The sequence below is a fragment of the Sminthopsis crassicaudata genome, chromosome 2, assembly GCF_048593235.1.
Source record: "Sminthopsis crassicaudata isolate SCR6 chromosome 2, ASM4859323v1, whole genome shotgun sequence".
Lineage (NCBI taxonomy): Eukaryota > Metazoa > Chordata > Mammalia > Dasyuromorphia > Dasyuridae > Sminthopsis > Sminthopsis crassicaudata.
The window spans coordinates 274147955-274170129 of record NC_133618.1 but is presented as its reverse complement, the minus strand read 5'-3'; the positions used below and the strand labels follow the sequence as shown (position 1 = coordinate 274170129).

At 40.6% G+C, this 22175-nt stretch overlaps 1 protein-coding gene across 6 annotated transcripts in view; it reads left to right on the top strand.

The window, feature by feature from the left end:
- Positions 1–22175, top strand: part of PPIP5K1 (diphosphoinositol pentakisphosphate kinase 1) — a 44039-nt gene that overhangs the window by 16850 nt on the left and 5014 nt on the right. For 3 of the 6 annotated variants that reach the window (XM_074289449.1, XM_074289450.1, XM_074289455.1), the window contains 5 exons: positions 281–371; positions 3301–3426; positions 4025–4087; positions 9409–9540; positions 9823–9936. In XM_074289449.1, coding sequence (XP_074145550.1) covers positions 281–371; positions 3301–3426; positions 4025–4087; positions 9409–9540; positions 9823–9936 — 526 coding nt within the window. The remainder of the gene's footprint in view (positions 1–280; positions 372–3300; positions 3427–4024; positions 4088–9408; positions 9541–9822; positions 9937–22175) is intronic. The other 3 variants (XM_074289451.1, XM_074289452.1, XM_074289454.1) reach the window with 3 other exon arrangements.

The window sequence follows — 22175 nt, the reverse complement described above, 5'->3', positions numbered from 1 at the left end:
ATAGGGAGCTCTTCTGTGCTGGATCTGTGGAGTAGGAGAAATGATTGTTTCTCAGCTGGAATGGAAGGGGCATTGGGGAAAGGGAACAAATTGGTCTCCATTATGGAAAAAACCCTGGGCATCTTGGTCTTTCCCTTACATTTTCCCTTTGATGTCCTTTTGTCCCTCAACTATTCTGAACTTGGCTGCTTGACTTTATAGGGAACCAAGAGTTCAGGTCCTGGGTTTTGGTTTTCTGGCTTTTGTAGGAAGATGGTAACATATGATCCTTTCCCCACAGGTGTTGTCTGAGACTTCATCTTCCCGACCTGCTAGTTACCGTCTATTCCAATCTTCACGTCCACCCACAGAAATGAAGCAAAGTGGCCTGGGTATGGTTTCCCAACCATTGTTCTTCAGTATTGGGTAGGGAGGTCAGATCTATGACTACAGCCATCCCCAACCTTGGAAATGGGGTATATCTAAGTTTTTTTGTTGATAAATGGGAATGGAATTGGGGAAAGTAGACTTTGGATGTGAACTTTGATCTCTGGTTTCTATCTCTGAAATACCACTCTCTTGATTTTCTTAATCAGTCTTCTTCCCTAGGTTTCCTCAGTCCTTCCAGTCCAAACTGGATCATAAGGGAACTAGGAGACTCTGAGCCATCAGAGTTATTAGAGACAGAACTCTAACCAAGGACACTTGGAATCCTAGAGTTATTCCATACTCTCTTTGGAGAACTAAGGCCATCTTCTGGAATCCTAAGCCTGCTTTTTTTCTTTCCCAACTTCTATACTCTCTTCCTCTGTCCTCTTTTCTGTTCTCTTATTTCTAAAAGTAAAGGATGAATCCTAGATCAGATTGCCAGGGGGTGATACTTCCTGGATATGAAGATTACCAATGTATGGAGTTATGGGATAATGAGGAAGGCAAACATGAATGTCTCTTAAAGATACCTTGGACCAAAGGATGCTTCAAATCTTAGGGTTTGAGAGGTGGGGAGGAGGGAGTATTATTGAGTAGGAGGGAGATGCCTATCCACTCATTATGTCCTTTATCTGCAGCTAGTGGCTTCAGGTTGTGTCCAGGAACACATGTTGGGATCTCTAAGCTTGGTCTCCTGATCCCTATGCCTCTTTTTATCCTGCTTAATTTCATTTACCTATCTCTGTGGTCTTATTGTATTTGTCCATGGAATCCACCCTGGCCCTAGACAAATTAGAACTTGATCAGAACACTAGATAAAGGTATTCATTTGCCCTATCATCCTTTGCTAGAAAGGATGCATCTAAAAGCTCTTAAAGGTAGAGTATAGATCTGTTATTTCGGGTACTTTTCTCCAAATGCCTTAGAAGAGAGGCTATTCCTCCCAGAAGAAATGGAAATACTAGCTAAATCGTGAAATAACACAGATAGAGTAAGAAGAGGGAAATTAGATTTCAACAGAAATCTAGCGGGACCCAGAAATTATGAACCCAAGGCTGAGCAGAAAAAGATTGGAATCTTTGCTATCAGTAGGGTGGGTCTAACTAATGGGGGAACAGAGCTAGTGAGGCCTGGAAATGAGCTAACTTATTTTGAGAAAGAGTGTAGAGATTGTTGAGATCAGATCCATTTCTCTTCATCTTAGAGCCTTCATCTTAGAGCCTACTTCAAATATGAAGGATGTGGACAAACCATTATATCAGAAATAGAATGTTGATTTAAAAGTTCTTCATTTGGTTCTGAGGATAACAATCTGTCATCTAAACTATTTTCTTTTATTCCTTGATCTGGGTAGACTTTTTCTCCCTGTGATCCTGGCCTCCTCCTTGTAGACTCAAGGGAAACTCAAAGATTCCCCAACAGGTCTGATATTAATCTCTCCTGTAAATGCAAGGAAGGAGCTTGACAAAGTATAATAGGAGCTGTCGATTACAGGAACTTAGGCAGCTGCTTGAATTCATCCTCTCTCTAAAGTCATTGACAGGCCGAAAAAACTATTCAGAGCAGAAGACAGGTCCATCTTATTTCCATTGTGGGACAGATAGATCTTAGGGGTAATGACCTTTTTGTCTTTCCTTTCCCTTGGGGATCCTGTATCTGATGGACCTCACTAAGATCTTTTCTCTTTTTTGGCATTATGATTCTGAAGTTTCCCCTTAGAAGAAAAGTGTTGTAAAGGAAAGGGCCATGAGTGTGGAATCTGAAGACCTGGGCTCTGCTACTTTTACCCATTTTTACTATCTAATCTTGGGAAATTATTTTCACTTCTTTGGCCTTCAGTGTTCTCATTTATAAAATGAAATGATTGACCTAGGTAATGTCACAGGTCCCTTAAGCTTTAAAATCTTATAAATCCCTAAGGCTATGTCTGTCCCTATCATGTAGACATCTGACTTTCAGTATTGTATTTAGGTAAGGTTGTTGATTGATAGTAGGCCTATTTTTTTGGTCAGTAATGATATCTTTTATTTTTGTTGTTCTTTTCCTCTGTATCCCATAGCCCAGAGTGATGGTCCTCATGTAGCAGGTATTCAGTATAGTGTTCATTGATCTGGAACTCACTATGGTGCCCTATAAGATTTTTTTTTGAGTGGGGGAGGGGAAAGAGGTAAGAGGAATGTGCCAGCTTAAACAGGTGTAGAGGATTCTATACCATTTCAAAGAGTGAACTTTCTTTTTGCTTGTTGGTAGAATTGAACTGACTGTCAGGAAATCTGTACAAGTGAACATAAGGTTTCAAAGTCTTAGTTTTCTCTTTTGTAAAAGAAGGAAGCTGTGTATGGTGATCTCCAAGGTTCCTTACAATCTGAAATCATTTGAGTTCCATGATTCCTTTCTTGGAGAAACTTTAAGGCCCTGAAAACTTGGATGGGGAGGCAGAGGAAAGAGGAAGAGAGGCATTAAGACCTTGGGATCTGGTCTCTGGCTTCACCCAAAGTTCTTCTTCTCTCTGCCCCTAAGGATCTGGGGTGCCTCAAGCTCTGTTCTCAGGATGGGGGAACATCAAATAGGTATGGAGAATCTGGAGAAGCTTTCTCCCCTGGCATTTTAGGGAATCATCTGAAGGAGGACAAAGTATAATTTATTCCTCCAGGTAGCTTTGCCTCCCCTAAAATGACTAAACTGCATGGAGTAGCAACTTTACCCCCTTGTCACAGGCCTGTGCACAAGGACCCTCTCCTTCATTAACTTGCCAAATGTGTGGCAGTGAAGGCTATATGTGATAGTGTGGCACTTATGAATGGCCTTGCCCTGTGTATTTTTTTTTTTTTTTTTGTTAGTGTGTAGTAGTTGCAGCTTTGTTTGGCTGCTAACATGCTTCCGGCTTTGCAGGCTCACAGTGCACAGGGCTGTTCAGTACCACAGTGCTGGGTGGCTCATCCAGTGCCCCGAATCTCCAGGACTACGCTCGCAGCCATGGCAAAAAACTCCCACCTGCCAGCCTGATGCATCGAGATGGTATGTGGGTTGGGGGCAATAGTCCATATCATTAGCCCACCCCATCTCCCTTTCATCTCCCCTTTGAGCCAGATGACTTTGCAGCAGAAGTAGCCTACTGTGCGGATGAAACAAGTGCTCCCCTGCTAATATTAGGTACATTTCACTCCATATAGCTATCCAAGTGCATTCTAATCATTCTACTTCTCCCTTGTACCCCTACTTTCCTACCTTCTAGACAATGTGGGTGGATAACAAGTAGTAGGGAGGGATGTGACATAGTTTTGGCTGGAACCCCAAAAGATCCAGCTGAGGTAGCACCTGGGGTAGGGACCAAGAGTCCCACTGAGATTTAATGTCTAGATCAGAACAGACCCCTGATGTAGTGATGATGAGGATATAGGGAGTAGGCTCAAAGTAGGAATGGGATGTGATTTCTCACAGAGACATTATACAAGGGGAAAGATTTATATAACCATTAGAGAGGTGTTCATATGGTAGTTGGGAAAGGGTCAGGTTTGGTTGTAGAGGACAAGAGGGTATGTTGTTGGTAGAGTTTAGTTGTGTAGGGGGAAGGGACAGATGCAGGTATAATCCCCATGATGTCTTTTCTCCTCAGAGTTCTTGTCTGTCCCGGCTGTAAAGCGATTTTCTGTGTCGTTTGCAAAGCATCCGACTAACGGTACGTTTGCTTCTGACTTGATGTCATACCTTGTCACCTTCACTGACTCAGATACTTACTTCTGCCCCTTGCCACTGACCTCTCCTCTTTTCTTGTGTGTCTACACCCCGGTGTATCCCTCACTGGGTCCCCTGCCTGAGTATTCTCTTGTTCTGACCGTGACCACTTTGGCTGTGCACCCCTCACACCAGTCCTATCTTCTTGACTAGTCTCAGTCTTACTTTTCATCACTATCACCCTCATTGTCATCTTTGTCACCATCATCATTAAAACTCTGTTTAAGTCCCTCTCACAACATTCCCAATTTGGGGCCTTGTATGAATATGAAAAATGATTCCTATCCTCAGGGAGAGTACTATATAATTCCTAAACCCTCTCACCCTTTTCCTTCTCCCTACAGCTCATGTAACTTGAATTTTTTAATGTCCCTTCCTTCCTTTTGTGCATAGAAGAAAAGACTAATTCCTTCCTATTTGGAGACTGTGCTCCATCCTCACCCTCACCTCCACTCACTCCCATTCTCCTCACCTTTAGTCCATGGGGTGCAGAGTTTCTTCCCATCTTCTTACTCTCTACCATTGTGTGCGCTGCGTGGTTTGTGTGCTCTTGCCATGTGCTTCATGTTGCTACTAACCTGGCATCTGGGCCTGGAAGGCAAAAACCCAAAGTGGTTTGTAAGGGGTACCTGTGGTAGAGGCAAGGAGAATGAAAGGGAGTCAGTTCCAGCATCAGACTGAGAGGAATAAAAAGAGCAGTATTATACCCTCCGTTTATCAACACCCATTCTATACAACCCAACCTTATCCAGGGCATAACTTGCCCCAAAGAATCTGGGACTAGAGGGTTTAAGTCACAGTTTCCAAGGGAGTTGAAGAGCTAGGATTACAGATACCTGACCTGAAGGGCTTTGGGGCACCAGTCCAAGGACTGGCTAAACTGTGAGTTCTTTGTGGGATTCTGGATGGGAGGGAATTGGGAAGGGAGTGGCATCTCAGCAATGGAGTTTTATCTTTTTGTATGCTTGTTTTTATCTTCTGGATCTGTGTTTAAAGTAAAAGAAATTTTCTAGCCACAACCTCTTTCCAATGACTAAGAGCCTTCAAAGGAATCAGGGCCAAGCCTGGATCAAGCTTGAGGGGATCTTCCAGTTTAACCCCAGTGCTTCCATTTAATCCTACCCCATCTATCACTGTGACCTTAGCCTTTGTGCTGGGGCCTCCCTCTCTGTCTCTCCAGTCTCACCACCTGCACCAGGCCTTGTTGCCTTCTCTTTTGGGGCTTGAGAACCCCTACTTTCCCAATCAGAACATGCTCCAGCCTCCCTGAGAATTTGTGGCAGAAATGCTCTTGTTCAGGATGCAGAAGCCAGGCCAGCAAATGAAGCTGAAGAGTAGCTTTCCTAGATTATCTGAATCATGGTCATCTTTAGAACAAAGCTTAGAAACTACTTTCCTGGAGTATGGAGCCCCAAGGAATCCCAGCTTCAGAGTATGAAACTTAGAAATCATAGGCAAAACTTCCTTCCAAACCTAGAACATGAAGTCCAGTATCTGAAATTTCCTCTCTGGAAGCCTGAGGTAGACAGCCCCCCCGCCCCCAGAAAAGAAGGCAAGGTTGGAAAGAATACAAGGAAAGCGCTGTTGTTGTCTTCTCTTTGGCTTATTTGCCAACCCTGCCTTTAGAGCTTTAATGGCGCTAGTTGTTCTAGCCTTTGAGCGTGGAAGGCTAGCTGAGAGGCTCTTAGAATTTGATAGCTTCTAGGTAGCAATAAGAAAAGCCAGGAGTTGCTGTACTGGAGTGAACAGTTTAATTTCTGCTGGCCTCCAGAGTGTCCCCAAGGCTCTGGTAAAACCACGCCGTTGTGTGCCTGATGGCATAGACAGAGAGGTAACGTGTATCTCTGTTGTTCATGGCAGCACATTCAGCACATGGGCGCACTTAGCATCATCCATGATCTTGTCAGAATTCCTGGCTTCAAAGCAATGCTTGGAAAACTTAGACTTGGAGCAAAGGCAGAGCCACTTTTTTTCCTCCCTAACATGTGGGGCCAGTATGTAGCCCAGCTCTACCTCTGAAGATCTTAGCCTTCACTTCTCTGTCCCTTGTGGGGACAGTCACATCATGTGAACGCGTCACAGAGTAAAGCTGACCGTACACGTAGTCATTTACCAGACCACAATCTGAAACTATTTGAAGAAACCAAAATAGCATGAAAGAAGAGACCAGTTCTGTGGAATGGCTATAAACTGTTGTCAGTGTGTGCCGAAAAGTTCCTAGGATCTTTGCTGGTGACCACAGTTATTGCCCTTCAGATCAGTCTCTGAGCAAGATCACACCTGAAAATCCTCTGAATGGGAGCTCTAGTGGTACTGGTAGCCCATCTATATAAGGTCTCAAACCTAACCAAGCATGCTTAACTCACACATTTGCTTCTCTATTAGGTCCTACACTCAGCCTCCACTCAGCCATCTTTACCCACCCCTTGGGTCAGGCCTCTATGTCTATGATCCTCTCTTAAGAATCTGTCGTATCTCCTGCCCCACGCCAACCTTTTGGGTTTTCCCATATCTGCAGTCCTTTGCAGCTTCATTTCAGAGATCATCAATCAACAAGGAGCAATTCATCAAAAAAGAATCAATACAGCCAGCACATGAATGGAATTAAATTGAAATTCCCATTCACTGGCTGAATAAAATGCAGTTAGACTTAATAGCTATAGGATAAAAATGAAAAATAATTCCAAGTCTGGCCAATGTAATGAATTTGGGGCAGGCTGACTCCCTTTCTCTGCACCAGTTTCTGGGGCATATGCAGAACTGCTTTTCAAATCATTCTTACTGGTACCAGGTTGGGGGAGCATGGTAAAATATGTCATAACCAACAGTACCAGTTGATCCTGGTGTTTGTATTCAGTGACTTAATTGAAACATAAGTGGCTCAGCTCCATGCTTTGTCAGCGTTCTTGTACTTTTCCCCAGTCTTCTGGACCTAGCTGTGATTCTCCTGGAGTGTGGCTCAGAGAGGCCAAGCATGAACCGTTGGAAACAGCTCAGGCTTCCGTTTCAAACTTGATGAGGCTCATCTCTGATCTTTCTTGTGTGTCCCTTGGTCTTCATCACCTCCATCTTATCTCCAAGAACCCACAGTTTTCATAGCAACCTTTTGTCAATGCTGCCCAGCCGAGATCAAGACTAGGATGCTCAAGCCAGGACCCTCCCTACTAGCAGCTTCTCCTGGCTGAGAAAAAATTCTGCAGGCATTTGAAAAAAAGAAAATTCACAGAGCTGGACCAAGAGAGGGCAGTATCTTTGTTTGCCCCTTGGGCTTCATTTGGTGTTCCTGTTGTTCCCCCCTCGCCCCCCCCATACCTTTTTTTCTTTCTTGCTGGAGATATCTTGTGACCTCATCCATCTCTCCTCTTTTAGCCCATATTTGGAGCTTGAAAGCCCACATACATTGGGGTCACAACCCCACCTTCTTATGCTTCTGTTAGCCAGTACCCTCCTCACTGTCCCTCTTGTTTCTCTGTCTCTCTCTGCTTTCCTTTATGGCCCTGTCCTCCTGCAGAGCTGCTGGATGACCAGCACCCTGTGGTCCAGCTGCTGCGCAGTTTCTCCTCCGACTGCCCAGGGGGCTGGCCAATCTCCCTGGATGCCACGCTGGCGCATCACCTGCACCAGTGCTCCTACCACCTTCGTCTCTTCCGGAACTGGCTGCGCTCAGGCCAGGATGATCCTGAGTGCCTCTACGGTATCCCCTCCCAGCTGGCTGCTTTGCTTGTTGCTATATTAGCAGGAGAGCCTGCTTATTTACCTCTTCCTTTCCTGAGGCTATGTACATTGAGCAGCTTAGATGGTGCTGGGGCCAGGCTGGTAACTGTAGCATTGGCTGTTCTTTTTTCCCCTCACTCCCTAACCCTGCTTTTTCTTAATTGCCTCCTTTTCTGTTTTCTCCATACTGTCCTTACTCGTAGAAGTGATCTTCAGACCATTGTTCCCCAGGCACCCAAATCTATACAGCATAGAGGAATTTCTTTCCTTCTGTTCCCATAGTTCCTTCTGCCCCCCTATTACCATCCTCTGACTCTAGAAAAGAATGAAACTCTCCTCTCTGACTCCTCATTGAAAAAACAAAATTCCTTTTGGCTACTTGTTTCCTTGATCTGAAGAGCTAAAGCACATCACCCAAGGTCAAAGAGATACCACCACTTTCTGGTGTACAGTAGGAAAAAAATAGACTCAGTTGTTGGAAAATGCCTTCCTTGGTTTCTTTAGCAAGACTTGGGATAATGACAGGGCCAAAGGCAGGGAGAAGGTAAGCTAAAGTTGCAAAGAGAGGACTGAATTCTTTGAGCTACAAAGTTTATGGAAGGGGAGATTGGAGTTGCAAGGGTCTTTTATCCCACTCTGTCTCCAGTACTCTAAGGGATGTATAGACTTAAGGGAAGGACTTGGTGTTCCAAGAGAGAGAGTTGGCCCCTCATCAGACTGTGGGTTTAAAATCACAAATTATTTAGCTTTGTTCTTCTCACTATCCTGGGCAGTGGGTATAAAGAATGACATTGAACTTATTGGGAAGGGAATAAGAAAGTGATTTTCCTTGGAGGGAAACTGACTCATTCTCCTGATTGGCAAACTGCTGTCTATAGGAGCTGAGGCCTCTCAAGGAAGAGATTTTTGATGTGACGAAAATTAACCAAGGAAGAACTCTCATCCGCCAGCGTGCTCATGCATGTGGTTTTGCTAGGCTGAATTCTGTGTGTACTGCATGCTCTTTCAACTTCTAAAGATTCCAACTCCTATCTACTTCCTGTATCTGCATGTTCCACCCATTCTTTCACCTCCAACTCTGAACATTACCCTTCATGTAATCCTATTGCCTTTTCATTCTAGACTCCTCTACTTCCTTCCAATCCTGTGATCTCTCCTCATGCCAAATACTAGAAGTCTTTTGCTCTACACTCACATCTTTTTCTCCTAAAAAACTTTAGGGGTTGATTCTAATAGAATTCCAATATCCTCCTAAATTAGGCATTTGTAGATTAGGGTTTCCTAATTATGGGTCTTCAGAAGCAAGTTTTTTGGGAGGCAAGACTGTCCAAGGAAACTAAAGGAAAAAAAGGTAATCTTAAACAAAAGACTTGCAGAATTTCCTCTCCTAGTAATTCTCACTTTTCTAGTGGGTTCAGTGGTGTTAGTTTTTGAGAGATAGCTCATTATCCTGGTGCCTTAGGGACTCATTTTCCTAGCTTCCTTGAGGCCTGGTCAGGTGTCTTCTGCTGGAATTTTTACTTTGTTCAATTCAAATCTTAATCCTGGCAGGATTTGAAGGTTGTTCCATGGTGCCCACCATCTACCCACTGGAAACTCTGCACAATGCCCTCTCCCTTCGCCAAGTGAATGAATTCCTGAGTTCAGTCTGCCAACGGCACACAGATGCCCAAGTATCTGCAGGTATGAAGATTCCCTTTGACCTCTCCTTCTTCCTCCAAGGTATGGTCTGAGCCAGAGAACCATGACAGGATAGGCTGGGCAAGGCTAGGAAAGAACACCTGACCTATACATAGATCTCTGCTGACCCCTACCTTCTCTGGAAATGGTTCCTTCCCAGTTTTTCAACATGAGAGGGCTGAGAAGGGATACAATAGCTGAGACCTGTGAGGAAAGGCCTTGGACCCTCCCCACTCCCGCCACACTCAAACTCCCACTCATGTGTATTCTTTCTTCCCTCTCCAGCTCTGTTTGATTCCATGCACAGCAACCAGGCTCCTGGGGGCCCATTTGCTCCACCCCAGACCCTTCACTCACCCCCTTTGCAGCTCCGGCAGCGCTCTGAGAAGCCCCCATGGTGTGAGTGCTCTTGGGGGGAGGGAATAGGGGCATAAGGGGTAGGGGATGAAGGGATGGGAAAATAGATGAATGGGGAAGGGAGTAGGAGGGTTGTGGGATGAGAAGTAGGTGGATGAAAGACAGTAAAACAAGGAAGATGAAAATAGTTAACTGGTAGGGTGAGGAATCCTTATCCACTATGCTTAAGGTTTGAAAGTTGGAAGGTGGGAAGATGTCTGCTCCCTCTTCACTTCTACCTTGTTAGCCCACCTTATCTCATCATTCCTTCTCCCTGGAGGTAAGCCTGAGAGATGATGAGGAAGGCCAGCCAAATCAGAGTGTGTAGAGAGAGGAGAAGAGCCCTGTGAGGAGGAAAGAATAGAAACTTGATCCCTTTATATTCCTAGTTGGACTATTTATCTCCTTCCAGGAACATATGCCGAGGGAGAAGAGGTGGATATATAGAACAGACAGGAATAGTATATCAAAGCCTTCTATTGACTGTTCCATGTTCAGCTTTCTTAAAGCTCATTCTTAGGCAGTACCAATTCTTCTGTGAATGTGAAGGACACTGGGGAAGAGGAGGAGGAGATATCCTGCCTATCCTGATTCCTTATTCCACCCTTGGTCCTTGGGGATAGTATGTAGGTCATCTTGTCTCAGGCGTTTGTTTCCTTGTGGTCAGGTCACTAGATGTTCTTTTGCCGTGGGGCAGTGAAGGAGAAAAAAAATGACTTTGGGTAGAAAGATCACTGGATAATCTCTTTGGGCCATAGATGTTGATATTATAGAGACCTCCTGAATGAATGCTTATCTTTCGCTTAATGACTGAAATTAGGCATGTCTGCTTTCATTATTTTGCTTGGATTACTTTAGAGCTGAGGGAGAAATTCAGGTTTTGCTCAATGGGTTATAGTAACCAGGGTTGTGGAGTAGCACTTGCCATCTGAGACTATTAGAATGTCGGGGTTTGGTGGAATCTCAAAGGTCTTCTAGTCCAACCAGTATATAAACATCTATTTTTTCTACAACATGGCCTAGAAGTGGTAATCCAGATTTTGCTTGAATGTGTTCATTGATGGGGACTCACTACTCTTCTGAATAGCTTATTTAGTCTTCAAATAGCTCTGGTAGAAGTGTTCATCTTATTAAACTGTAATAGTTGTCAGAAAAGTGTGTTTTTTTTTTTTTCATACTATTTTATTTTGCCCAATTATATGTAAAGATAGTTTTTGACATTGACTTTGATAAGATTTTGAGTTCCATTTTTTTCCCTTCCCTTTCCCTTCCCAAGCAATCCGATGTAAGCTATAAATACACAATCATATTAGACATATTTCCACATGACTGGAAGAAGAATCAGAATAAAAGAGAAACACCATGAGGGGAAAAAAAAATGAATATAGTATGCTTCAATCTGCATTCAGACTCCATATTTGTTCTCTGAATGTGAGTAGCATTTTCCATCATGGATCTTTTGTGGCAAAGTGCTTTGTTAACGTGAAAGCTCTCAATATATGTGATTTATTATTGTTGACTTGTATTGAACTTGATGTTTACTACAATCTCCAGATCTTTTTAATACATACTGTTGCCTAGCCATTTTTTCCAAATATATGCATAATTTTCAACATTCGCCCTTGCAAAACTTTGTATTCCAAATTTTTTCTTCCTCCTTTCCCCCACTCTGTCCCTTCAATAGCAAGTAATCCAATATGCTAAACATGTGTAATCCTTATATACATATTTCCACAATTAACATGACACACAAGAAAAATCAGATCAAAAAGGAAAGAAAATGAGAAACAAAAAGCAAGCAAACAACAAAAAAGGTGAAAATATTATGTTGTGATCCATATTCAGTCTCCATAGTCCTCTTTCTGGATATAGATGGTTCTCTTCATCATAATTCTATTGGAATTGGTCTGAATCACCTCATTGTTGAAAAGAGCTATGTCCGTCAGAATTGATCATCACATAATCTTGTTGTTATATGCAGGGTTCTCTTGGTTCTACTCACTTCATTTAGAATCAGTTTATGTAAATTTCTCTAGGCCTTTCTTAAATTATCCTGCTGATTGTTTCTTGTAGAAAAATAATCTTCCATAACATTCATATACCGTAACTTGTTCAGCCATTCCCCCAACTGATGGATAACTATTCACTTTCCAGTTCCTTGCTACTACAAAAAAAGGATGCTAGAAGGTCCTTTTCCCTTTTTTATGATTTCTTTGGGATATGGGCCTAGTGGTGAAACCACTAATGATGCTTTTCTTATTCTAAATCTGCAAAATTTGTTTGTTTGTTTTTTTAATTGAAGTGGAAAACTTTACGATTATATCTATTAAGTTTCTTCCTGTTAGATTAGCTCATAGTTACAGCCTGTCAACATCTTTTTGAATCTTGAGTCTGTCATCTAGTATATTGTCTAATATTCTTAGTTTAATATTTCAGGAGGTTCATGATCTTATTGTAAATATTCCTTCCAGTGTATAGATTGTAATTCATTCAAACCTTCTCATTCTGTATAATTCTTGCCTGTGTCCTCTCATATCCTCCTTGGAGAATGAATTGTTGGGAGACCTTCCACAAGCTCTTTTAGCATTCAAGAGGTTCCAGTGTTATATTCTGGCTTTCTTTTTCTTATTCTTTGCTCTTTGCCACATGACTAGCCATTCTGCTTAAGAAAAATTTACATTGTTATTTAAACTTTTGAATTTCTAATTCTATACTTTCTTCCTCCCTTCTTCCTTTCTCCCCTCCTTGAGATAGCAAGCAATCAGATATGTTATAGATGTGCAATCATGTAAAACATTTCTATATTAGTCATTTTGTACAAGAAGACTGGAAAAAAAGAAAAAATTAAAGAAAGTGAAAAATTAAAGCTTCAGTCTGTTTTCAGTTAATATCAGTTCCTCTTTCTTTTTTTTTTGAGGCTGGGGTTAAGTGACTTGCCCAGGGTCACACAGCTAGGAAGTATTAAGTGTCTGAAATCAGATTTGAATTCGGGTCCTCCTGAATTCAAGGCTGGTGCTCTATCCACTGCGCCACCTAGCTGCCCCTAATATCAGTTCTTTGGGGGTAGATAGTATACTTCATCATTAGTCCTTTGGGATTGTCTTGGATCATTGTTTTGCTGAAAATAGCTAAGTCATTCACAGTTTTTCATAACAGTATTGCTGTTACTATGTCCAATGTTCTCCAGGTTCTTGTCACTTTACTGTACACTAATTCCTATAAGTCTTTTCAGGTTTTTTTTTTTTTTTTTTTTTTTTAATTATCCTGTTTGTCATTTCTTACAGTACAATTATATTATTATAATCATATATCACAGCTTGTTTATCATTCCTCAATTGGTGACATCCTTTTGATTTCTAATTCTTAGCCCCCGTAAAAAACAAACAAACAAAAAAAGTTTTTGTACATATCCTCTTTTTTGTTTTTTTGGATGTCTTTGGGATCTAGACCTAGCAGTAGTATTGCTGAATCAAAACAAATGCACAGTTTTATAGCCCTTTGGGTATAATTCCAAATTGCTTTCCAGAATGGTTGAATTAGTTCACACCTTCCCCAACAATTCATTAATGTCCCAGTTTTCTCATGTGCTCTCCACAACTTACATTTTTCATTTTTGTCATATTAACCACTCTCCCTATCTCCTTTTTAATAATACATTTCCTGGATGATAACTTTTGTGCCACTTCTTGGTTACAATTCATCATTGGTAACATGTTACAACCTACCATGTACCTCTCCATTGTTCTTTAGGTCACTTATGATTTTGATTCTTTAGTGGTAATGGTTTTTCATTATTCATGGCCATACAAAATTTCTGGAAGAATACTTTGATACTGTGGTCATATATTGGTGGTTTTTTTTTTTTAAAAAAGGTTTTTGTCCGGTAATATATATTGCATGGCATCATTAAAAGCATGGTTTTATATCCCTTTATTTTTAACATTCATTTTTCAAAAATTTGAGTTCCAAATTCCCTCCCTTCAGCCCCTCCCCTACCTATTGAGAAGGCAAGCAGTTGTGTAACATCTCAAATATAATCCAGCTTGCTCCCTTCTTTACAATTTTTTGCCCATCTTATGTTCTGTGTACAGTCCTTATACCAGATGTATAGATAAACCAATTCTATGGATTGCTTATTTATAGAATCCTAGAGTAGAAAGGAACCTCAGCAGTCCTCGAATTCAGCCTAAACTTGAAAGAAATCTTCACTTTAATGTGGTATTCCAGCCTCTGCCTCTTCTAAAGGCAGCCTGTTCTACTTAGTTTGTTGGACAGCCCTATTTTTAGTAAAAATTTTCTGACATATCAAGAAGCATGGAGTGTAGTGGCTAGAGAGTGAGTCTTAAAGTTAGGAGTACATAAGGCCCATTTCTGTCTCATTACTACCTGTATGGACCATAAGCAAGTCACTTAATACTTTAGTAAACCAGGCAATTCTCTAAGTTGTAGAACTGTTGGAGACTTTGTAAACAGCAGATGAGTTGCTAACCAATGTAGACCTTCAAGAAGTTGAAAAGTTAATCCAAATGTGATGGTTTTAGCTATTACATACATGATTTAAACACTGGTAAATCTTATTTCACTTTTCATTTATTTGTTCTTTTCCCAGTTTTCATATGTAAATGCTGTTTGGTGATCTGGCTCAGATAAGTTTTAGCCCAAGCCTTTTGAAAGATTAATTTTCCACTTCTTACAGATTTATTACCTGTTCCGCTACTTTTTTGTCAGAATAAAAAACTGCTCTTAAGCTTCCTCTTTTCCTTCTCGGTATTGATTTTATATTCTAAACTTGTATTTCTGGCTTCCATGTTTGTATGGCAAAGGCATTATGTTTGATAACTTAGATTGTTTTATGGGCTTCTTTCAGTTTCCTTACTTTACTATATCAACTAAACTTTTTAAGGAAATGGTGGTAATCAATGCATTTTCAATTATTTGTTTCCCAGTTTTTGACATCAGTAGTTTGTTTGAATAAGTTAGGTAGGAGTTATATTTGACTACAGTGCCATCTCATATATTCATCCTTTTTTTAGTTTGGTGTTTTTTCCCTTTCATCCAACTAGTTGATTATCTAATTGCTTATAGACCCATAATTCATAAATGACTCCCAATATCATTAGCCAGTCATTTTCTGTCAAGGTATACCCTATTTCTGATGCTGACTTTATGGCCATGAACAAGTCTTTAATTTTCTCATCTGTATTATGAGAATAATAATACTTATATGCCTGTTTTATAGGATTTAATGAGGCATAAATGTAATAATGGAAAATGTTTTGAAAAATGTAAAGTTACTGCTTAAAGTATCAGTTATTCATTATTTCATTTTTGTGATGTTATTCAGGCTTATGGAAGGCAGTTAGGAGGTGCAATGGATAAATTCAGAAAGACTCATTTTCCTGAGTTTAAATCTGCCCTCAGACACTTACTGTGCATGAAAATGAGTATGTTATTTATTCCTGTTTGCCTCAGTTCCTCATATGTAACATGAGCTGGAGGAAGAATAGCAAACTATTTCAGTATCTTTGCCAAGGAAACCCAACATGGGGTCACAAAGAAAGAGTCAAATGTGACTGAAATGACTAAACAGTAGTGACATTCAGGTTCATCATGTCCTATACCTTTTGGTTCTCATCATAGAAGATTTTATATTTAACCCTAAATTCAGTTTTTTTTAACTTCATGCTCTATTGATGCATAATCTATAATTATTTTTACATGAATCTCTTTGCTTATGTTCATCATGAGGAATGACAGCAAAGTGAGATCACTAAGTATCTTATTGTCCTTAGATTTACAATGAAACCAAATTTGTAGACTCTTCAAAGAAATGCTGTTCTGTCCTATTTAGCTGTGACTCTCTTTTGTCCTCTGAACATGTTAATAACCTAAATGTTAATAACCTAAAACTTGTGTGATTCTTAACACCTTTTTGCTCTTCCCCCATTTTGCTACTCTCACAGAAGAAGCTGCCAAGGTAGGGTGGGGCACCTAGGACTGAAGGCCATTTTGTATTTTTCTTTGTTTCTTAGGTTGCCATGGCCTGAGAATTCCACACCTAGCAGCCAACCTAGTGATGATGAGCTTCTCCATATTTAGCTAAGATAAAAATAAAAACAGCAGGCAGAATGTCATAGGGCACATATTCAAAGCCTTTCCATCTTAGTAGGGCATGCCAGTGCTTGTGCTTCCTTAATATAGCCTTTAAGAACCAAGAATTACTGCTATATCATAGCAAGGTATATATAAATACATAAAGAGCATCCCAGAAATCTTAATGCAGCTTTTAAGTCTGACAGTTTAATCCTACACTAAGGTTTTGGGATGCTCTGTATTTATGGCCAAACCTGTGATTTCATCACTGTAAGGAACTTACAAATGAAGAAGTCCACATCAAGTCTGACAGTCCTCAGTGTCTTTGCAGCTTAGTCTTAAGAGAGTTGCTGAGAGTACTGAGAGATTAAGTGATTTGTTCAAAATTATACAAACAGTATGCGTCAAAGGTCATGTCTTGCTGACATTTTTCTACTTGCTTTGCTATCATGTCTATTATTTATATACACATACACACACATAATCAGTAAAAAAAATTTAAGTACCCCCTGAGTACCAGACATTGTGCTAAGCTCTGGGAATACAAAGAAAGGTAAAAGACATCCTTACTCTCAACGAGTTCATAGTCTAATGGAGGCTATAACCCTCAAACAATTATATACAGACAGTTATCCACAAGATCAATTGAAAATAATCACCAGAGAGAAGGCTCTAGAATTAAGCAGCATTGGGAAAGACTTCCTGTAGGTGAGATTTTACCTGGGACTTGAAGGAAACCAGAGGAGCCAAGAGGCAGAGAGAAGGAAGAGAATGTTCCAGGTTCTATGGGGAACAGCCAATGAAAATGCTCACAGTAGGGAGATAGCATTTCTTAGAGGAAGAGGAGCATGAGTGGATCACCTCATATGTGGAGAGATATAAAGTATAAGAAGAGTAGAGAGGTAAGAGGAGAGGACCAGGTTAGGAAAGGCTTTGAACACCAAATAGAGGATTTTATGTTTGATCCTGGAGATAATAGGGAGACACTGGAGTTTATCCAGTGGTGTAGGGGGCTATTGCAATAGTCTATACATGAGGTGATAAGGGCCTGAAATAGAATGGGGCAGTGTCTAAGAAGAGAACGAAGCACATATAAGAGATATTATGAAGACAAAGTCAAAGCCCTTGGCAACAGATGGGATAGGACGGTTAAGAGAGAGCGGAGGATGTGAACGTGAGGTACTGGGAATATGTGGTGGTTCCCTGAGCAGTAATAGAAGGAGTTTGAAAGAGGGAAAGGTTTTTAGGTAAAAGATTATGACTTCAGTTTAAGAAGTCTATAGGACATCCAATTTGGAATGTTCAGTAGGCAATTGGAGATACAAGTCTGGAGATCAGCAGAGAAATTAGAGCTGAATAAATTAATTTAAGAATCATTAGCATAGAGATCATTAAATTCATGGGAGCTGGTGAGAGTAACAATTGAAATAGTTTAAGAGGGAGAAGAGAAGAGAACCCAGGACAGAGAAGAGTGGGATCTCCACTCTTAATAGATAGGATCTTGATGAAGGTCCAACAAAGGAGAGTGAGAAGGGCTCCTCAGATACTTTAAGAAGAGAACCAGGAAGGAATAGTATTTCCAAAACCTAGAGAAAAAGTATCAAGGAGAAGAGGGTGATTAAAGGCTGCAAAGTGGTCATGAAGGATGATTGAAAAAGGGCCATTAGTTAGGAGATCCTTAGTAACTTTGGAGAGAGCATTTTCAATTGAATGATGAGATTGGAAGCCAGAATGTTGAGAATTAAGAAGTTTGAAAGAAGTGGAATTGGAGGCATCTGTTACAGTTTTCTCAAGTTCAGCCACAAAAGGCAGGAGAGAGATGGCATAATAATAATCAGTGATGAAAGGGTCAAGTCAGGGATGTTTTTGAGGATGAGAATATGTGGTCATATCTGTGGACATTAGGGAAGTAGCCAGTGCTTTGGGAGAGTGAAGACGAGGGAGAAAGAATGGTGATGGTAGAGGGGGAAAAATGTTGGAGAAAATGGGATGGAATGGGATCACTAGAAGTTGACCATAGCAAGGAAAAGGATCACCTCTTCATGAGATTGGGGTGAAGGAGACCCTCAAAGCTAAAAAGCATTTGGGTGTGAGGAAGAGAAAAGAGCTATCAGTGAATTACCTCAATTTTTTCAATAAAATATATGATAAAGTATTCAAATGAGAAGGTCAGTTTTGGGAGGACTACCAAAGTGATCTTTCTAAAACAGGGATCTATTTTTATTTTTTGTCACAACACAGACATCTATGTCACAAATATACCCTACCTCCCACTCAGCAATCTCCAGTTGAATATAATATCATCTGGTCTTCAGAGCTTTTCACATGTATATGTATCCATACTCATCCGTATATAGAACATACTCTTTTCAGGAGTGAAGTTTCAGTTGATATTAGGTAACAAATTATTCAGCAGTACACAAAGAACAGAGAAACAATATAGTGAAATGTGGGGTATAGGTATGAGATGTGACAGATGGGCAAGGAGCAAAGATGGGAAAGTAGAGCAGTGGAGTGACTTCAGGTTATGGTGAGGTCAAAAAATACATTTAGAAGAGAGGCTAAAGGAAAGATACAAAGATAAGTGTATGTGATCCAAGAGAGAATTTCAAAGTTCTGGATAATGAAAGTACAATAATGAGTAATGGGTGATGTCAATATTGCTGTCGCTGGCAGAGGGTAAGGAAAGTGAGAAGTAATTTTTAAATGTGGACTGTGTGTCAGGCACTGTGCTAATATCTCATTTGATTTTCACAATAACCCTGGGAGGGAGGTATAATTATCCCCATTTAAGCTCAATGATTCAATTAGTAGTTCAATTAGAATGAAGGTGCAGGTTGTGAGAGTTGAGGTTGATGAACTGAGAAGTCAGAGTTTTGAGGGAATATAAACTTGCATATTGAAGTCCCTGAGTATTAGTATAGGACATAGGGTAGATGGGAATACTGTGACCCAGGTGCTAACATCATTGAGAAAGAATGACTTCAGACTTCAGATACATAGAAGATTGCATCAAGGATGTTGAAAGTATGATGTAGAGCAGTCGTCCTCAAACTTTTTAAATAGGGGCCAGTTCACTGTCCCTCAGACTGTGGGAGGGTCGGACTCTAGTAAAAACAAAAACTCACACTCTGTTTCCACCCCTCAGCCCAGTGCCAAAAGTGTGCATTGCTAATGCTAGTTTAGGTCCAATGGCACTTCGGGTCTGATTTTGCCATAACCCGGCAGGCTGTATAAACGTCCTCAGCGGGCCGCATCTGGCCCGTGGACCTTAGTTTGAGAACCCCTGGTGTAGATAGTATGGAGTGAACTTCCAAGGTGGGCTTGTTAAATGCTAGAAGCAACCAAAGGGTCTGGAAGTGAATGCCAACTCTTCCTGTGGGTCAAGGAGCATAAGATGCAGTGTCTCATAGGGTTGGAGAGAGTGGCAGATGCCACTTGAGTGCAAGGAGATGGAAAGGATATGAGAAGAAAAGAGGTCTTGGTCTCTCTCTATATATCTACCTATCTCTTTTAACAGAGCAACTTATCAAGGATTAAGTATTACAGTAGCAGTAATTTTGCTAACACAAGAATGGGAGTTCAGAGGGCATGATGGAAGGGACTGGACAGAGTCCAGTGGAATATTGGTGGAATATCAAGAGAGATAGGGCTAAATGGATGCAAATGAGAGAGTAGAGACTGGTAGCAGTTGAAGGGGTTTTTATTTGTTTTTGACTAGGCAGCTAGAGATTCTAACAGAGAGAAGTAAGAATTTGCTAATCATTAGGGCAAATACCATTGGGCTAGGGCTTCAACCTGCAAAGGTCATACGAAGATAAAGGGCATTATAAATTTGTTTTTTTTCCTATGCCCCAGGCAATTTAGGATATCAAATTAGGTCTCTGGGTCTGCTGTCTTATATCTGGTGAACAGATCTTCAGGAAGATGAACTTATTTTCAGCACTATTTCCTTTGATTCATTGCAATATCAAGAGACATTGCATAATGCATTCCTTGCACAGAAAATAGGTGAATGACTTCTGATCAGATTTGATGTCTGAGCCATAGACAAAGCCCCATATCTGATTCTGATCCTGGGTGACAGATTTGGCTTACAGGTTCTTGATGGTTGTTGGAGGTCATAGGAAGAGTGGGAAGGCATTATTGCTTCTTTTTTTTCCTGGGTAAATATTGGTAAGGAAGGTGTGCATAGTTGTGTTGATGAGAGGACAAGGCAGATACAGTTTACACAACATGCTGGAACGAGGTGGCTTCTAAATCCAATTCCTAAGAAACATAGGAGTTCTAGCCCTACTCTCCCAGAATCAGCAAGGGAAAGGAAGAGTTAGTGTTAAAAGGAAAGTTTTAGTGTTAATGGAAGTCTCTACCTCCCTTGCTGCTAAATGGAGGATCCAGTAGGGGCAGCCTCCACGTTGGGCATTGGTCAAGGGCAAGGGGGCAATTTATAATGATAAAGAGTCCAAAGAGAGGTAAAGGTTGGGGCAGAAGCTTTCCTGACAGGTAATGGAGAGTTGCAGTACTTTTGTAATGATTTGGATGCCATGGAAGAGAAGAGGCTCCCATAAAGAGGCTGTCTTTGCTTAAACCTAGCAGTTCCACTCTGGTTTCATGAGAATTTTTTTTGTTGTCATGACCTGGGATAAAATAATATTTTCCAGTCTGATTCCCCTTGAAGAAGGGCTTCCAAATCCAGTCCTTGATGGGGCTTAGATTATAGTCTCAATGATCAAGAGATAGCAGGGCCTAAATCCCTAACTTCTCCCTTCTGCTAACATGAACTGGTCTCAGATACTTTTCATCTTATTAGATTTACTCAAATGTTCTAGCCTATTATGATCTTTTTGGGGTCTGGGCTCAATAATTAATTCATTCTGTTTACTGTTCCCTACTTCCAATTTGGTATTATCTGTAAATTTAATAAAGCCTGCCTTCATCCAAGTCACCAATTAAAAAATATCAGAGCAGTGTCAAGAACCAATCTCTGGGATACTCCACTTAAGACTAACCTCCAAGGTTGGCCTCAGGATATTAATACTTTGGGTCTAACTACTCAGCTAGTTATGAATCTGCCTAAATGTACAGATCTCTCTATCTTGTTCATAAGGAGAATCAATGACTTTTTTTTATTATAGCTTTTTATTTACAAAATATATGCATGGATAATTTTACAGCATTGACAATTGCCAAACCTTTTGTTCCAACTTTTCCCCTCCTTCCCCCTCCCCCCTCCTCCAGTTGGCAGTTGACCAATATATGTTAAATATGTTAGAGTATAAATTAAATATAATATATGTATACTTGTCCAAACAGTTGTTTTGCTGTACAAAAAGAATCAGACTTTGAAATAGAGTACAATTAACCTGTGAAGGAAATAAAAAATGCAGGCGGACAAAAATAAAGGTATTGGGAATTCTATGTAGAGTTCTCCCAGAGTTCTTTTGCTGGGTGTAGCTGGTTCAGTTCATTACTGCTCTATTGGAACTGATTTGGTTCATCTCATTGTTGAAGAGAGTCACGTCCATCAGAATTGATCATCATATCGTATTGTTGTTGAAGTATATAAATATCTCCTGGTTCTGCTCATTTCACTCAGCATCAGTTCATGTAAGTCTCCCCAGGCCTTTCTGAAATCATCCTGTTGGTCATTTCTTACAGAACAATAATGTTCCATAACATTCATATACCACAATTTATTCAGCCATTCTCCAATTGATGGGCATCCAGTCACTGGCCACTACAAAGAGGGCTGCCACAAACATTCTTGCACATACAGGTCCCTTTTTCTTCTATAACATCTCTTTGGGATATAAGCCCAGTAGTAATCTTGCTGGGTCAAAGGGTATGCACAGTTTGATAATTTTTTGAGCATAGTTCCAAATTGCTCTCCAGAATGGCTGGATGTATTCACAATAATCAATGACTTTTCAAAAGCTTTGCTGAAATCCAAGTGTACCAACTCTTTAGCATTCTCCTGATCCACTAACCCTAACAAATGGAAATGTGGTTAGTCTGATATGACCAGTTATTTGATCAATTTATAATCTATATAATTCTCAACTAATCCAAAACTTTCTCATAGCACATTGAGCTGTATTTATGTACCTGTTTTTATTTTAGCTAACTTTCTCCTCCCCTCACCTAAGGAA